Source organism: Paramacrobiotus metropolitanus, unplaced genomic scaffold, assembly GCF_019649055.1.
Source record: "Paramacrobiotus metropolitanus isolate TYO unplaced genomic scaffold, Prichtersi_v1.0 Parri_scaffold0000156, whole genome shotgun sequence".
Taxonomy (NCBI): Eukaryota; Metazoa; Tardigrada; class Eutardigrada; order Parachela; family Macrobiotidae; genus Paramacrobiotus; species Paramacrobiotus metropolitanus.
The window spans coordinates 86,090-103,891 of NW_026570376.1; the positions used below are offsets into that span (position 1 = coordinate 86,090).

At 43.5% G+C, this 17,802-nt stretch overlaps 3 protein-coding genes across 6 annotated transcripts; all 3 read left to right on the forward strand.

Annotated features, from left to right (window-relative positions):
* The first annotated feature begins 277 nt into the window (after positions 1-277).
* On the forward strand, positions 278-2,354 carry LOC129599854 (uncharacterized). The gene is made up of 2 exons (XM_055498195.1): positions 278-780; positions 1,505-2,354. Exons 1-2 carry the CDS (start codon positions 502-504, stop codon positions 2,129-2,131), a joined length of 906 nt encoding a protein of 301 aa, XP_055354170.1. The 5' UTR covers positions 278-501; the 3' UTR covers positions 2,132-2,354.
* A 462-nt stretch (positions 2,355-2,816) lies between these two features.
* LOC129599853 (uncharacterized) lies at positions 2,817-4,935 on the forward strand. Its single transcript, XM_055498194.1, has 2 exons — positions 2,817-3,241; positions 3,728-4,935. The coding sequence occupies exons 1-2, from the start codon at positions 2,957-2,959 to the stop codon at positions 4,367-4,369; spliced, it is 927 nt and encodes a 308-aa protein (XP_055354169.1). The 5' UTR covers positions 2,817-2,956; the 3' UTR covers positions 4,370-4,935.
* A 6,697-nt stretch (positions 4,936-11,632) lies between these two features.
* On the forward strand, positions 11,633-17,624 carry LOC129599839 (uncharacterized). 4 transcript variants are annotated; one of them, XR_008691974.1, is made up of 5 exons: positions 11,633-12,142; positions 12,949-13,131; positions 15,063-16,115; positions 16,510-16,663; positions 17,051-17,624. XR_008691974.1 is itself a non-coding variant. In XM_055498170.1 (5 exons), exons 3-5 carry the CDS (start codon positions 15,805-15,807, stop codon positions 17,591-17,593), a joined length of 780 nt encoding a protein of 259 aa, XP_055354145.1. In that variant the 5' UTR covers positions 11,637-12,142; positions 12,949-13,131; positions 15,063-15,804; the 3' UTR covers positions 17,594-17,624. The 4 variants fall into 4 exon arrangements, 3 of the variants coding, with proteins under 3 accessions (XP_055354145.1, XP_055354146.1, XP_055354144.1); XM_055498170.1 differs by lacking the exon at positions 16,510-16,663 and having other exon boundaries at positions 11,637-12,142; positions 15,063-15,824; positions 15,899-16,115; XM_055498171.1 differs by lacking the exon at positions 16,510-16,663 and having other exon boundaries at positions 11,637-12,142; positions 15,063-15,576; positions 15,899-16,115.
* The last annotated feature ends 178 nt before the right edge of the window (positions 17,625-17,802 follow it).

Consider the following 17,802-nt stretch of genomic DNA (forward strand, 5'->3'; position numbering starts at 1 on the left):
TATGCTACAGAGGTACACCTAACCGTCTTCTGATCATAAAGAAGACTCTGAACTGCTCCCGACTGCAGTACTGCTACAACAAAACGTAGTGCGACAACCGGTTTTTGTCGCGTTTCTTTGATGCCGGTTTGGTAGTACGTAAAATGTATAGCAATAAACTTTTTGCCGTCTGCTTTAATCGTGTCATGCAGCAAGACTGCTTAAATAATGAAGTGGCTTCTCACAATCTTCGGTCAGCATAATATGTTGATAATGCGAGCTAATGCATCGTAAGCTCAGCGATTACCACGTAGAGCGCTATTCTGAGTATCTGTATTTTAGAAGGCATACCGTGTACTGCGTAGTTGTACCCTGCTCAGCCAGTGTTATTGATTGCTGTTAGCTTTTAGCAGTTTTCATATCATTTTTATTCCCTTGTTTTGGTTGTTAATTTGTTATAAAATTCTTTAAAAATCCAAGTAGTTCGTATCTGCCACGCCGGTAGTGATAGTGGCCAATGCCATGGACGACTCAGCGATCCAATACGTCCCGAATCCGCTGCATATGGTCCGCTCTCGCTCTTGTAGTGATTTTTTCGCGTTTGACTCTGCTTTCGATGATGTAATGAGAAAAGCTGTGGGGAAGAGCGCATATGTCAAGCGTTTCAAGCCCCTCATACGACGGTTGGCACTGCTATCTTTCGTCCGCATCCTGCTAATATGCACACCCTTTGGCGTCGAATTTATGCGAGCCGATTCTTTCTACAAGCGTGAAAACCAGGAACCTGTACACCAAGAGCAGGTAATCGTTCAACGGTTTAAAAGAATATTCTCTGAAGGACAATACAGAGCAATTGTGCAACTATTGAGAATTTTCTAACGTTGGACTTGTACGAGTACATTTGAATTAACTTTAGAAAACAATCTCAATTATATCAGTTGCAGTAACAGCCACTTTAGCATGCAGCTATACTTTACAGAATATACCGTAAAATCATGGTTTAAGGGTGTGCATTAGCTAAATTAGCAAGATGTACCACTAAGACCGTACCGACAACACACTAAAAAAGGGCGGCGCCGCAAATTATTAGACGCCCCGGGGCAATAATTTCGGGGGGGGGCTTTTATTATTTCGTGACTTACGAGAGGGGGCGTTTAAAACCGCACGGGGCGTTAATTTCGGGGGGGGCGTTAATATCGGATTTTACGGTATGCGTTGAGTCTGCAAACATATAAATTCATATAATGATAGGACTAAAAAAAACAAGTTTGTGGTTGTATTCATTTTCGAGTGAGACTGGTTGTAATATGTAACGTAACGCAGTCTAATCAAATTTGTATGTCTATAAGGTATGGCGCGTGATTCTTAAATACAATCTTTTAGCGAAAATTATGTTTCTAAAAAGAAAAACATCTAAGTACAAAATTAAAGAATTTGGTAATGACTTATGCTTACGTTTTCAGTTTTACTTAGTTGCAACTGTGCTGATTCTACTGTATAATTGTGCCGCTGCACGGTTTTTTAGTCAAACCAGACGCCATTCCTCCTGGAGCATCTTCCTATCGCTGTGGTCGGGTGTGTTGCCTTCTCTCTTGCCGATTTCGGCAGTGCTGTCTTCCTGTGGTATAGTGCGCGAAAGATGCGTGGTCAGTGGTTCCTGTCGGCAGCGAATATGGGCGACGGCCTGTCGGTTACGGTCGGTTGGTTCGAAAGCGACGACTTAATATTGACCCTGGGACTGTATTTGACGTCCGCCATTCTGGCCACCGTTAGCATAATGATCTCGGTGGGAATTATCGAGCTGTATTCTCCTGGATTGTTCATATCTCTCTGGTGGCATGTTGGCTATGCTCTCTGGAATTATAATACCGTGGACATACCGGACCGGGTCGAAGTGCTACTGGTTATTCTGCCCTGTGTCGGCTTAGCGGTGTTCGGCTTGATTACCGCTTGGCAGTGTCGCCGAACCATTCTGCAGTTTCGGGAAATTTGCTGGGCCGACGGCCACGACAATGATGATGCTGATCTATGGATTGTGATTGAACGAGTTTGCTACCGTTTACTGGATCTTGTCGACTGGCTGGTCATGATGGTGGGATATATCATCTTTGTCCTGCTGCGCCGGAAAGAAGTCTTCTGTGTTAATGACTAACCCACTTGATTAACCAACTCAATTAACGACCGCATCTTCTCCAATCTCATTCTCCGATCCGGCCTTCCGAGACATTACCTTATTACCACAATTCTTGCAAGCTAATGTTTAGGACAATGTCTGTCAATGTTTTTCTAGTTATTTGCTATGTACTTATTCGTCTGAAAATGGGCACCTCTGATATTCACGTCTCTTCCGGTATGTACAAAGTACAAACCCGGACGAAAAAACTGAGCATGTAAAGGTACCGATAAAGCGATTTTAGCGCTTAGAACCGCTTTTCGTTGCGCTTGGGCCTTGGCTGATGTCGGTTTGGTAGAATGGTCTGCAGGAGTTTATTGGGTTACACTGAAATGTGAAGTACAATTAAGCAATATTCGTCACTTACTCTAAGAGAGTCATGCAGGAACCCTGCAAAACAGATGAAATGGTTCATAATAGCCTTGAGTCAGCTCAATTTGGATTAACATGCGAGCTAATAATGCTCGTACATGATCCTGCTCAGCAGTTATTATTAAATGTCTTTGCTGAGCAGATGACGTACGAGCATCGTACAGCAGATGATGCACGAGCCGCAGATGACTGTACATCGGCTCAGGAAGTACAGCGCTATTCTGATGATGAGAATCCTCTAAGATAGATAGAGGAAGGAGTATGTGCTCGGCTCAGCCAGTGTTGTTGAGCTGATGTTAGCTGCTGCAGTAAACCGTGTTGCACATGCACGGTTTGTATGTCAATTTATTGATTTTTGGTTCGGTTACGGTTGTTATAAAATTTCTTCCAAATTGAAATCTGAATCCTTCTGAAGCCAAACCTGTAGCGATCATGGCCATGGATGACTCCGCCATCCGAAATGTGCAGAAGCCGCTGCACTTAAAGCGTTCTTGCTCGTATGGTGATTTTTCTACGTTTGATTCTGCGTTTGACGATGTGATGCGAAAAGCTGTGGAGAAGAGCTCGTATGCCAAGCCTTTCAAGCGCCTCGTACGACGGTTGGTACTCGTGTCTGTCGCCCGCGGCCTGCTAATATATGCAGCCCTTGCCGTCGAATATATACGATCCCAATCGGGTGATAAGCGTGAAAACCAGGAACGCGAACATCAAGAGCAGGTAATCTTTTAACGGTTTGAAATTGGGGGTATCCTCTGAAGGACTTTACAGTTTGATTCTGTGACCACCGGGAGTTCTCTAAAACTGAAGGGCTTGAACTGTATGAGGACATTAATTGATAAACTTTAAAGCATTAGTAATACTAATAGTTTTTCTTACCAAAAGTCCTTGGTACGTATATATTCCATATTAAAAAACGATTACAGTAATTATTTAGCTGCAGCAGCTGTATATATCAGCTGCAGCCTTCATAAACGACCGGATGTGGATGTACGTTAACGGAATACGATAAAGAACCCACTCGCGACAAACTTGTATGCCAATGTATGGCGCGAGTTTCTGAATATTATCATTTACCGAAAAGGTTTCTAAAAAGCCATTAGAGCAGAAGATTTGTAAATAAATGTTTGTGCGTACACCACTTAGCTAAATTTGTGCCGATCTGTTAGTTCTATCTGAACCTATATTTCTGTGGCTGCTTTCTAGTCAAGCCAACATTCATTCCTGCTGGGGTATCTCTCTACCGCTATAACCGGATTTACTTCCTTCGCCTGCGCCGGTTTTGGCAATACTTGCTTCCTCTGGTACTGTGTGCGCAAGATGCGCGGTCAGTGGTTCCTGTCGGCAGCAAAGACTGAGGACGGCATGTCAATGCCTGTCGGATGGGTCGAGAGCAATGGCATGCTATGGAACCTGAGCCTGAATTTGACGCTCGCCGTTCTGGCCACGGTCAGCATGGTGATAGTTGTGGGGATTGTCGAGTTACATTTGCCTGGATTCTTCATCTCGCTCTGGTGGCTTGTCGCCCATATTCTGTGGCACCACTACATCCTGTACGTACCGCACCGGTTCGAATTGCTGCTAGTTGTTCTCCCGTGTGGCGGTTTGGAGGTGATCGGGTTGATTACTGCGTGGCAGTGTCGGCGAGCGATTCTGCGGTTTCGAAAAATTTGCTCGGCCGACGGGCCTGACAATAACAGCGTTGATTGGTGGTCGATCATTGCGGAGCGAGTGTGCTACACTGTCCTGGAACTTGTCCATTGGTCGGTCATCTGGGTGGGACATGTCCTTGTTCTGTTGCGGTGGAAAGTATTCACGCATTCATTTATTCATTTAATCATGTGTTAGGAGCGGACAACCCGGTAAACAGGTCTTTAAGGCCTGGTCGGACTTATGTGTTAACGATAAAGAACAACCAGCTCGAGAACGCTACCTGGTGTGACGATGCCTCGTACCGACCCGACTTCCTACGTCTTCACACAATTCTACAAACTAATTTCTTAACTTTATCGTCTAAGGTTTCTCGGTTTAATGCATAATTGTACATTTTGCAGTCAGATTCTAAAAAAGTTTTATGCGCGATGGATGTTGTACAAGTCTTTCTCGAAAATGCATACGATATTTTAACGTACCGCAAGCGGTACAGTTATTGGACTCAATTAATCATTAAAAACTACTTACCGAACACTGGCGAACAGCACTCAGTGGGCACTGGCTTACCCTGGCTAGTTTGGGTTATCATATTGTTATTGGTTTGAGTGTTTGACTGCAGATAGCTAGCCATTTTCGAAAGACCTTACCTAACTTGAGCTGCCCGTTTGGCATGGATAAAGCTCTTTCGGGTGTTCGTCTCGAAAGTGAGATGACTCCATGATGCCCACCTAATCATATGCTTGTTGTTAAAAATGAGTTGTTAATTTTAATTTAGTCGGTCTTGTATTATTGTTCTATGGAAGTTTCTGAAAAGGTTTCTAAAAGCCATTAGAGCAGAAGATTTGTAAATAAATGTTTGTGCGTACACCACTTAGCTAAATTTGTGCCGGTCTGTTAGTTCTATCTGAACCTATATTTCTGTGGCTGCTTTCTAGTCAAGCCAACATTCATTCCTGCTGGGGTATCTCTTCACCGCTATAACCGATTTACTTCCTTCGCCTGCGCCGGTTTTGGCAATACTTGTTTTCTCTGGTACTGTGCGCAAGATGCGCGGTCAGTGGTTCCTGTCGGCAGCAAAGACTGAGGACGGCATGTCAATGCCTGTCGGATGGGTCGAGAGCAATGGCATGCTATGGAACCTGAGCCTGAATTTGACGCTCGCCGTTCTGGCCACGGTCAGCATGGTGATAGTTGTGGGGATTGTCGAGTTACATTTGCCTGGATTCTTCATCTCGCTCTGGTGGCTTGTCGCCCATATTCTGTGGCACCACTACATCCTGTACGTACCGCACCGGTTCGAATTGCTGCTAGTTGTTCTCCCGTGTGGCGGTTTGGAGGTGATCGGGTTGATTACTGCGTGGCAGTGTCGGCGAGCGATTCTGCGGTTTCGAAAATTTGCTCGGCCGACGGGCTGACAATAACAGCGTTGATTGGTGGTCGATCATTGCGGAGCGAGTGTGCTACACTGTCCTGAACTTGTCCATTGGTCGGTCATCTGGGTGGACATGTCCTTGTTCTGTTGCGGTGGAAAGTATTCACGCATTCATTTATTCATTTAATCATGTGTTAGGAGCGGACAACCCGGTAAACAGGTCTTTAAGGCCTGGTCGGACTTATGTGTTAACGATAAAGAACAACCAGCTCGAGAACGCTACCTTGTGTGACGATGCCTCGTACCGACCCGACTTCCTACGTCTTCACACAATTCTACAAACTAATTTCTTAACTTTATCGTCTAAGGTTTCTCGTTTAATGCATAATTGTTTTTGCAGTCAGATTCTAAAAAAGTTTTATGCGCGATGGATGTTGTACAAGTCTTTCTCGAAAATGCATACGATATTTTAACGTACCGCAAGCGGTACAGTTATTGGACTCAATCATCAAAAACTACTTACCGAACACTGGCGAACAGCACTCAGTGGGCTTAACACTGCTAGTTTGGGTTATCATATTGTTATTGGTTTGAGTGTTTGACTGCAGATAGCTAGCCATTTTCGAAAGACCTTACCTAACTTGAGCTGCCCGTTTGGCATGGATAAAGCTCTTTCGGGTGTTCGTCTCGGAAAGTGAGATGACTCCATGATGCCCACCTAATCATATGCTTGTTGTTAAAAATGAGTTGTTAATTTTAATTTAGTCGGTCTTGTATTATTGTTCTATGGAAGTTTCTGACTAGACTGTGATACCGCTGTACTTTCGATTAAATACTGTTGCTTGATTGTATTTCAAGGTGGGAGAATGTTTACCGTGCGTTTGATTTTGCATTTGAAACTGGGCCGGTGATCGCCCAATTTTGCTCACACTCACAGCGTCGACCTTTTGACGACTTGAACATGTTTAGCTCATTTGTTTTTTTAACAAAGTTTTCTTCATAAATTTTGTTATTTATTCACCGATCCGACCATGCATCCGCAACTATTGCCCCAGTTCTGAAAAACTAGAGTAACCTTCGAGTCTAATCGAATAATCAATCAATGTTTTCTAATTATCTTCTGTTTATGTTAATAACCGTCTGCTATGTATTGTACATAATCGTCTGCGGTGTACATAATCGTCTGCTCCTTCTAGGTGTAATAGAATGAGCGAAAAAGTAACGGATGTCCTGTAATTTTTTTTTATTATGATAATGTTTATTTTTGCAGTTTCTGAGTACAAGAAAAAATATATGTATAACAAAGAATTCCCGAAATAAATTGCATTTTCTACTGCCAGAGTAACAACTTCTTATTAAACAACTTGCTTATTTAACATTTCAAGCTTATCATTTTTTGCTATTGTACCGGAAGTAAAACCATTCTCTTTTGTACTCTTGCTCGTCTATAGTGGCATTTTCGCCTTCCTGAACATACCAGCATGCGTTCTTCGCTCGCATGAGCGTCGCCCTCACCAAACACAGCGCCAACAACGCGGTTTCCCCCATCAACCCGGCAATCGCATCCTTAACACAAACCGCTTAAACAACAAATAAAACTCTTCTCAATTAATCAGATTCAAATAACCGGTTACAAGTACTTTATATTTTGGCCAATGATAACAGCGCATTTAATTTTCCAGGACCGCGCTTTGCCGTCGTCATAAAGCAAATATGTATCTTTCTTGGATGAATGAAATGAAATTCGTTCGTACAACTATGCTACAAGTGCAGATACTGCGTGCACTGGATTCATCAAACTTGGTATAATCCCATGAGGTCAGCAATTATAAATGTCAGTCCTTCGCGAAATTTCTTGACATTCGGAAGAGTCATATGATTAATGAGTAGGTAAACCGAGCCGTTTTTTTGAAGAACCCAGCAAAAACAACAATCACACAATACGGCTGTGCTTTCGAATATTAGTCTCTGCATATATTCCATTAGTTCTCTCCCTGCAAGTTCCGTTAGTCCTCTCTGTGCAGTTCGGTTATGACTATGCGTCCTCTATCACAGCCAAGATGGAAAGTAATTAAAGTTCAGGTAGACACACTCATACGACATGGCGGACCGAACAGCTGGGATCCCGGCAAAACTGAAGCCGCGTGTAAAAGTGTCATACATCGTATCACGACGGATGTGGGATCCCATTCAAACGGCTACCCACGAGCCATTTCCAACGCGTCAAAATTCAGCTAACTGGACAGCGGCTAATTTGGGCTCCCGTTATGTTAAAGTTTTGGGTGTTTTGAATAGCTTCGAACCTTAGCAGCAATACTCTTCGATATACGTACAAATATTTACAACTATCTGTAGATGTGCTCTGACAAATATCGCTCATTGAGTCACAGTAAATCATATTCAAATAAAAATTTAGCCCAGTATCATAGAGAGGATTGTTATTATAATTATGGTGTTACAAAACAGTCTGTCAATCAACAGAACAGCTAAGAAATTGGAGGGTTGTTAAAAGGGAGCACGATATCCCACGGCCACGATCAACGGCCGACAGTGACTACCAGCTGCTTTTCCCGACAAGCGGCAATGTACAGTACATCGCGTTAAAGTATAGCCCGGGCTTGTTCATGCCACCTTAAGAATGCCGTTGTTAATGTTTGGTTTAACGTTCTGCATTCGAATTCCGAATGTTAACTTCTGACAGTCGTCCACTTCCATTGACTGTGATATCACCCGTCTGCAGTTTTTCTACAATCCCGCCACAACTACATACCGTGAAGAATTGCTGCAGAGGTTAGAAAGCGTTTGTTTGACAGAGACGTTCGGCTAAACGGGGAATCAACATTGCACGCTCTGAAACTCGTAACATTTGCATTCGGTCTTTGAATAATTTTTAAGCAAACGGTCTCCATGCTCCCATCGTTACACAGCAAGACGACACATGATATACAGAGTAGATCTGCCATCGTAATGTACAGTACTTCGGCAAAGCGTGCTGTTATATTCATTTCCGCCGCATCTACCGGCCGCCGAGATGTACAAGCTATCTATGTTTGCGCAAGCGCATCGGCCACCTATATAATTTGCACCGAGCGCGAAGCGCGAGGTGCTGCAATTAACGGATCGTCAAGAGCATAAATTTGTCTCACGCCCCACGAAGAGCGTCACGGCTCACTTTCCCAATTCCACAAACCCAGTACCACTACTCAGTCATATTGACGCTCGCGCTCGTGCAATAATGTGGTTAACAACCACCGCTAGTATCTGTAAGTACATCATTTCACAATTCACACACCACTGGTTTATCGTTCCTCCACGGAAATAGCACGCGCCGGAACCGGCGCGTGCTATTGATTTGTAGTGTTATTGATTGTAGTGTTATTGACTGTAGCGTACGCGAGCTACGTAGTGTTTTGATTTGCTGTTGGCTGATGCAGTAAAGGAGTTGTACAATTTTTATTCCTCTTAATTCCTGCCCGTGTTCTTCATAATCCGAACAGTTCTTAAGTCACGCCCTAACGTTACTGGCCATGAATTTGTCGCATTTCGGACGACAGAGGCATGGTCCTCACGGATGAGTCTACCAACTGATACGCGCCGAAACCCCGGCATTTTATCCGTTCTCGCTCGTGTTTCCAGGTCTGATCCTGTCTTTGACGATGTGATGAGAAGAGCTCTCGAAAGGAACTCGTACGCAAAGCACTGATGCCCTTATACGACAGCTGGCACTGCTCTCTTTTAACCGCAACCTGCTTATATTTGAAGGTAGATCACTAGATCTTTTGTCTTCAAATATGCGAGATCGTTCTGATTCTAGCGATGAACAAGAAAACCCGGAACGCGAAGAATGAATTTAAAGCACACTTCCTCTGGGTTTCACTGAAAATCGAGACGAGGTGTGCTTTAAAGTCAAAAATTACAGCATATCCTACAAAGGCACTGTGCGACCAATGGAGAGTTTTACTGAGCAATGAGCATTATCTAAAATGGAATAACAGTACTCTTCCATTCCTCCTGGAGCCTCTTCCTGTCTTATTTGGAGCCGGTCTTGCAGTGCTCTTTGCCGATTTATTCAGTGCTTCGGCGATGTGGCGCTGTGTGCGGAAGATGCACGAGCCTCGTTTCCTATCGGCAGCGAATATATGGAATACTGCAGGTTGTTATGAACGTGTGTTCATTCAAGCATGCCTTAGAATTTATTTCGCGTTCACCATTACCGCCACGGTCAGCATGATAATGGTTGTGGGGATGGTCGAGTTATATGTCCCATGATTTATCTTGGCTTTCTAGCTGGCGGCAGGTCCTCCATGTATTGCAGTGAAACACGAAACGTTCTTAGCTACCCTCCCGTATGTCGGTTTAGCCGTGTTCGGCACATAAAAAAAAAACAGACAACGCTGTGAAAATTAAGAAAAGCTCGCCAAAAAATACCAACTTTCGGTAAATTTTAATATTATTTTTCATTTTCCAAATGCTATTTGCAAAAATATCGTTCACTGCAGGGCTACAGCCCGGGCTGTGACCCTTCTCCCCGGGCCGAGGGCCGCAGCCCTGCGAAAAAGGCGGGGCCGACTGAACACCACACCAGTGCATGGTGCGTTACATAAATAACCGCTGACCACGCGACTCGCTAGTTGACTTCCTTCACTGTCTTATAATAATCAAAACGAGCCAAAATTTTTAGAAACTCGAAATTAATGAGAATTGAGATTTGTTTACGTTTAACGGTGGAAGAAATTTGTACAAGTGTTCTCCATCACTGCACCCAGCCCAGTTCCTTTTAGTGAATTGCTTTTGATAAAATTTATTGAGCAAGATTTTTAATACATTATGGAAGTTATTCGTATCTTTTCGTTGGGTGTAGAAATTTAACACCCGGTTACCGATGGAAACCCACATGCACAGTGATCAAAATATGCGATAAGTTGAAGTCCAGCACAAGAAAGGCATTTCAGATCGTTTATTTTCCGTTCCAAAGCGGAACTGGAAAATTTGCGGCTGTTACTGCTTTTTTCGAGTATGCAAGCTATATAGTTCCACTGATTTCGTCACTTGGAATTTTTTTAGCCGCTCCCGGAAGTGTGTCTGTTTTCTGCCTGCGTAACCTTTCTTTGCTTGCCTCTTTATTTCCGTCTCTGCTCTTCGGGCGCGATTGTCTCAACATCTTCGGAATTGTTGGGACTCTGTCGACTTACTTACTAGGTCTGTGGACTTAGTATGTCCCCGTGCCGTGTACTATATATGGGAACACTAATGCGGAAATTACGGGATAGGGAAGTGATGACGTAATAAGGAAGTGCGCAATAAGGAAGTGACTGCGTAACAAGGTGTAGTTTTGTCTATGATAATTAGAGCAGTTGTTAGCAATTTTGGGGAAAGCTATATTATAAATGCCAAATTTAGTTAAGTAAAAAATTTTTATCATCACTGATGGCGCCGTTGTTTCCGACCGGAGTAGCGAGCGGACTGTCTTGAAATGCCGCTGCGCCTCAGATTGACCGCCTAAGGTAGTTATTCTGTTCTGCTCGCAGTGCTTGTTTGTTTTGTCGACAAAACAAAAATCCAAAATTACCAATACACACCGAGAATAACGTTTCTGGAATGGCAACTACCGTTCCGCGTTTTAATTCGCAAGAACAATTTATTTTAGGTTTGATTCGATCGCAGTCATTTCGGTTCTGTAGGATCGGGCGTGGAGCACGGTTCATCACCACCGTGGAAAAATGCTCCAGATATTGACAAAGTTTTGGTTGGCGTAGACTAAGCAATAAGCATCGGGACTTCAAAATTGGCGCGGAGGGTGTATAAAACGCGGAATTAAGTAAGTACTCCCGATTGCAACACTGCTACTTTTAATTAAATGTCGTGCGGCAACCGGTTTCCGTCGTACTTTGTTGATGCCGGTCTGGTAGAATGTATGGAAAAGACAGTTATAGTTATACCGTACATCAATTATCCTCGCTTGCTCTTATCACTTCATGCAGCAACAGTGCAAAATAGATGAAATGGTTTATCATAGTGCGAGCTAATAATTACATCGTCAGCTCAGCGAGGCCATGAGTGGTACTCTGACACGTGAGTACCTTCTCTGTTTATTTGAGATATAGTACCGTATGTGGATGGTATGATGGTACTACGGCGACAAAATCGGTTTAGCCAGGGTTGTTGAGTTGTTGTTGGCTGCGGTAAACCGTGTTGCACATCCAGGTTTTTATATCATTTTTGATTTTGGCTTTGGTTGTTATAAAGTTTCTACAAAATCTTTTAGTACTTCTGAAGTAGTTCTGAAGCCAAGCCTGTAGCGATCATGGCCATGGATGACTTAGCGATCCGAAATGTACAGAATCCGTTGCATCTTATCCGTTCTCGCTCGTGGGTGGATTTTTCCACGTTTGATCCTGCCTTCGACGATGTGATGCGAAAAGCTGTGGAGAAGAGCTCATATGCCAAGCCTTTCAAGCGCCTCATACGCCGGTTGGTACTCGTGTATTTCGCCCGCAGCCTGCTTTTCTGGACGGCCCTGATCGTCAAAGCAATCAATGCAAGCCCAATCGGGTGATAAGCGTCATGAAAACCAGGCACGCGAACACCAAGAGCAGGTAATCTTTTAACGGTTTAAAATTATCTTCTGAAAGACAGTGCAGTATCATTCATAACTAGATCATAGAGCAATGGCCGATGTGATACCGCCTCGATTTAGATTCGGTATTCGCCGTACGGTTCAACATCCAGAAAACGTGCACCTGCGCATTCTGATCTTTTTCGTTCCTTTTTTCCCGCGTTAATCAAGAATATCGTCACGCACTCATTTATTCACATATCTTAGTACTCACAAGTTTCAACCAGTTCTTCCTTCAAAAAAATTATTGCATGGCAAAAGGCAAAAACTAAAGAGAGGAAAGAAATTTTCTTGGGACAATCTTTTCTGTACCGCGAAAATTGTTTGTGGGTTCGTTTTGAAAGTTGTAAATAGACGTCTAGTGTCTACGAACTACTGCATATAGATTAAAGAAATATATTTTATGGCCCAAGTATAATTATCCCTTCCGAGTTCCGAGCGAGACTGAGTGGATGTACGTACTGTAACTGAATGCTATGCAGAACCTACTCGCGGCAAATTTGTAAGCACAATGTATAAGTATGATGTGATTTCTGAATATGATTAACAGCGAAAAGGTTTCTGAAAAGAATGGCGTCTGCGTACAATATTTTTAAATAAATTTTTATGCGTATGTTACTTGATGAGTTAAATTAGTGCAACTTGCAACTATTTTGATTCTATAGTTCTGCCATAGTGTAATTACATTATACATGTATAGCTGACTACATATAGTACAGTATATTACGTGTACATGTACGAGTATATATCTGGTAGTAGACTCAGGTTCTCGGTTGCTTTTTCTAGTCAAGCCGACGTCCATTCCTCTTGGAGTATATCCCTACCGTTATAGATGCATGTACCATATTTGCCCTTTTCGGTCTTAACAATGCTGGCTTCCTCTGGTACATTACGCGAAAGTTACGCGGACAGTGGTTCCTATTGGCAGGGAATATGGAGGACGACATGGTGGTGTCTGTCGGTTGGGCCGTAAGTAATGCCTGCTATGGGCCCTGGGAGTTACTTTGACCGTGGCCACCCTGGCCACGCTCAGCATGGTGACGGTTGTGGGGATTATCGAGTTCTATTCTCCTGGATTGTGCATCACGCTCTGGTGGCATGTTGGCTATGCATCGTGGCATAACTCCACGGCGCACACACCACCCCGGCTGGGGCTGCTCCTGGCAATCCTCCCCGTGTGCTGGTTTGGACGTGATCGGGTTGATTACCGCGTGGCAGTGTCGCCGAGCCATTCTACGGTTTCAGAAAGTTTGCTCGGCCGAGGGGCTTCACAATAATGACTCGGATTGGCCCTACATTGTAGAGCGAGTGTACTACACTGTCCTGGATCTTGTCCAGTGGTCGGTCATTTGGGTGGGACATGTGGTCTTTGTTCTGTTGCGCCGGAAAGCATTCGTCCATTCATTTATTCATTCAATCATGTATCAGGAGCAGCCAGCCCGGTAAACAGGTCTTCAATGTCTGGCCGGACTTCTGGGTTAACGTCTCAACGACTAAAGAACAACCAGCTCCAACATCCCCGTATGTTTCGATGCCTTTTTACCAATCCGACTGCCCGCGCCTTAAAACAACAATTCTACAGTACTCTGAACAAACTAATTTCTCAGCCTTACAGTCTAACGTTTTATGCTTGATGCATATCTGGCTGTAATGTACATTTTGTAGTTATATTCTAGAAAAACCTTATGCGCGATCTTTAAGTCTTTCCCTAAATACATGCGGTAGTTTACCGGACCGCAAGCGGTACAGTTATTACAATCGTTACTGTGCACAGTCCCTTCTCATGTTAATTGGGACAAATTCTTCATTTGATTGTTACTGTTGAGCGAAGCTCGCTTTGTACATATTTAGAAATAAATCGCTACTAAATAAAAACTGCTTACTGAAAACAGTACTCAGTGGGCACTGGCTGGTTTGTGTTATCGTACTGATCCCTCTGCATAAGTTCAAGCTTTTCTTTCTTTATTGGACAAAAGCCATCGATACAATAAAAAGTGCATACGCAGAATTAGAGCCCCCAAACAGTACTTATACTGTACTGCCGTATACGGCATACTGTACGGCACAACAGTACGTAACCGTAGTGAAAATTGGTACGGTAACAGTGCCGTACAATAACCATAAAACAAAAACACGGTTTTACAATGGGCTTGCCATAACGGTATACGGTACGGTCAATCCAGTTATTTCTGCCGTGTACCGTAGCCGTGGGCCGTAATGGAAACCGTACGTAGCCGTACAAAAATTTGCTACTGTTTGGGGGCTCTACGCAGAATACTACGCAAAATGATTCACATTTAAACATAAAAAAAAACAACCAAAATCGTTAGCGCTGTCAGTCATTTTAGAACGCATACCCAAAGTACGTGCCCAAAACAGCAGCAGCATTTCCCTTTACAACATCTAGACTAAATCTCTGCTTTAAAAATGCGGTAGTTCAAGCTTGATATCGATGGTTTTCGAAGGAAACTATCGAATTTGTATGTCACAGTTCCCTGACATGTTGAATTTGATGACTTCTATACTTCTGTAAAATAGCTGAAAATTTGCGGTTTGAATTCGACAAGTTGCCGACAACTACTGACCTGTGGTATCGGTCACTTTGCCGAGTTGTCATGACCTTTCCTGTGTGTTACGCTATTGGAAAAAAAGTTATTCGGATTAGACTAATTGGAGATGTAGTGTCGCCTGTAACATTTCTGGTAAATTTTTTATATAGAAAAATGTGTATATTCTTGCGGTTTTGTTTGAGATACTCGTACACGTAATAACGATAATACTCGTATTTTGGTGTTTGTACTCGCATTTCTCTATCTGTACAGTATTTTTATTGTATCACTATAATTCGTTTCTAAACAGAACAACACTTGTGCAACATAATTTCTCTTATTTCCGGGCAGGTACACCCTCAGCGACATGCCTCGTCCAACGCGGCGTCAACAGCGCCTTCTCCGCATCTAGTTCGACTCTGTAGGAACGGACAGTGGAGAATGGTTTACCGCCACCGTGGAAAAACGTTTAAGACGTTGACAAGGTTTTGGTTGGCGTAGACTTGGCAATACGCATCGGGACTTCAAATTTGGCGCCGGAGGTTGTAGAAGACGCTGAATTAAGTACTCCCGATTGCAGTATTGCTACTATAAAAATGTCGTGCGGCAACCGGTTTCCGTCGTACTTGGTTGATGCCGGTGTGGCAGAATCACTAGAATGTATGTAAAAGACAATTAAACCTGATCGTCTCATGCTCTAGTCGCTTCATGTAGCAACAGCGCAAAACAGATGAAATGGTTTATCATAGTCTCGACTCTCCAGTGAGCACATTGTCAATGGCATTGATTATTAGCTCGCATTGCGCTAATAATACATCGTCAGCTCAGCGAGTGCATTAGCGGCATTCTGGAACATGGGTATTCCGTGAGTACAGTATGAGATAATATTATAGTACCGTATGTTGTACTATGTACATGGTACAACTACGACATTCTCGGCTCAGCCAGTGTTATTGAGTTGTCGTTGGCTGCTGCGGTAAACCGTTGTTGCACAAACCGTTCTTCGGTTTTAAATTTTATGTTATAAAATTTCTACCAAATCTAAGTATTTACCAGTAGTTCTGAAGCCAAGCTGTAGCGATCATGGCCCTGGATGACTCTGCGATCCGAAAGGTGCAGAATCCGTTGCATCTTATCCGTTCTCGCTCGTGTAGTGATTTGCATCTTATCCGTTCTCGCTCGTGTAGTGATTTTTCCACGTTTGATCCTGCCTTTGACGATGTGATGAGAAAAGCTGTGGAGAAGAGCTCTTCTGCCAAGCCTATCAAGCGCCTCATACGACGGTTGGTACTCGTGTATTTCGCCCGCGGCCTGCTGATATGTACAGTCCTTGTCGTCAAATCTATGCAATCCCAATCGGGCGATAAGCGTCATGAAAATAAGGGACGCGAACACCAAGAGCAGGTAATCCTTTAACGGCTTAAAATTATCCTCTGAAGGACAGTACAGTATGATTGCCGTCGTAATTTACTAATTTGTCGACCATCGACGATTCTCTAATGTTGTACCGGATGAATACATTTTATAAACTTTAATTATTAAAAAACGGGTAAGTTTATCAGGAGCACTCGCAACGTATTGTACTATTATGTTTACTCTTATATTTTGTTTTAAAATAATCACAAAATCAGAATCATATCAGCTGCAGCCTTCTTTAACAACCCCAAGGCTCTTAGCATGCGGTTATGTATACATATATATACGAGGGCGCTTACAGAAATTTTTGCTTAGCATTGGCATCACCAAAAAATCATAAAATTAGGAACTATTTTTTAAAAACTGTATTATTCATCACTAGATAATAGGGCAGTGGCCGATGTGATACCGCCTCGTAGGACCATGGAAACGATAGCAAAAGAACTAAAACTTTAGGAAGGAACGAGTCGGAGTTTCGCTGCAGCTCCTCTCTGATGAGCGTGGGGATGATTCATTTTTGATTTCCTATTCTCCGTGTACGGTTCAACATCCAGAAAACGTGCACCCGCACTATTTGATCGTTTTCGTTCCTTTTTTTCAACGTTAATCAAGAATATCTTCACGCAGTCATTTATTCACATATCTTTGTACCGTACAAGTTAATTTCAGCCATTTACTATGTTATATGTACTTCAAAAACATTTTCGCGTGACAAAAGGCAAAAAATAAAGAGGGGAAACGAATTTTCGTAGGACGATCTTTTCTTACTGCGTAAATTGTTTGTGGGTTAATTTTGAGAGTTAGGGAATATTCAATAGACGTCTAGGCGGTATATAGACTAAAGAAATATGTTTTATGGCACAAATATAGTTTTCCCGGCCGAGTGTTCTGCGATTCGACAGTTCTGCGTTTGCTTTTTTTAGCCAAGCCAACGTCCATTCTTTTTGGAGTATCTGTCTACCTTTATAGACGCATGTACTACCTTCGCCTTTGCCGGTTTCGGGAATGCTTGCTTCCTCTGCTACGTTACGCGAAAATTGCGCGGGAAATGGTTCCTGTTGGCAGCGAATATGGAGGACGACATGTCGGTGTCTGTCGCCTGGAGCGAAAGCAATGGCCTGCTATGGGCCATGGGATTTAATTTGTTGCTGGCCATACTGGCCACGGTCAGCGTAGTGACGGTTGTGGGGACTGTTGAGTTCTATTCTCCTGGATTGTTCTTCAAGCTCTGGTGGCTTACTGGCTATGTTTTGTGGTACAATGCCACGGTGGGTATACCGCCCTGGCTGGGACCGCTACTGATTATTCCCCCGGGGGCCTGTTTGGACGTGATCGGGCTGATTACCACGTGGCAGTGTCGCCGAGCCATTCTGCGGTTTCAAAAAATTTGCTCGGCCGACGGGCCGAGGATAATGACGACGATGACGACGACGACGACGATAATGACGATTGGCCCTTCATTGTAGAGCATGTGCACTACACTGTGTGGCAAATGTGCCATTGTCCTGGAAATTGTCCATTGGTCGGCCCGTTGCGTGGGACACGTGGTCTTTGTTCTGTTGCGCCGCAAACCATTCACGCATTCATTCATTCATTTATTCATGTATCAGGAACGGGCAACCCGGTAAACAGGTCTTCAGTGGCTGGTCGGACTTCTGGGTTAACGACAACAGAA

Bases quoted from the DNA above. Each gene is read 5' to 3' on its own strand.
- LOC129599853 (XM_055498194.1), top strand. From the start codon at position 2,957: ATGGCCATGGATGACTCCGCCATCCGAAATGTGCAGAAGCCGCTGCAC. The intron at 3,242-3,727 runs GTAATCTTTTAA...GCTGCTTTCTAG, and splicing joins AACGCGAACATCAAGAGCAG to TCAAGCCAACATTCATTCCT.
- LOC129599854 (XM_055498195.1), top strand. From the start codon at position 502: ATGGACGACTCAGCGATCCAATACGTCCCGAATCCGCTGCATATGGTC. The intron at 781-1,504 runs GTAATCGTTCAA...ACGGTTTTTTAG, and splicing joins AACCTGTACACCAAGAGCAG to TCAAACCAGACGCCATTCCT.
- LOC129599839 (XM_055498169.1), top strand. From the start codon at position 15,795: ATGGCCCTGGATGACTCTGCGATCCGAAAGGTGCAGAATCCGTTGCAT. The intron at 16,116-17,050 runs GTAATCCTTTAA...TGCTTTTTTTAG, and splicing joins GACGCGAACACCAAGAGCAG to CCAAGCCAACGTCCATTCTT.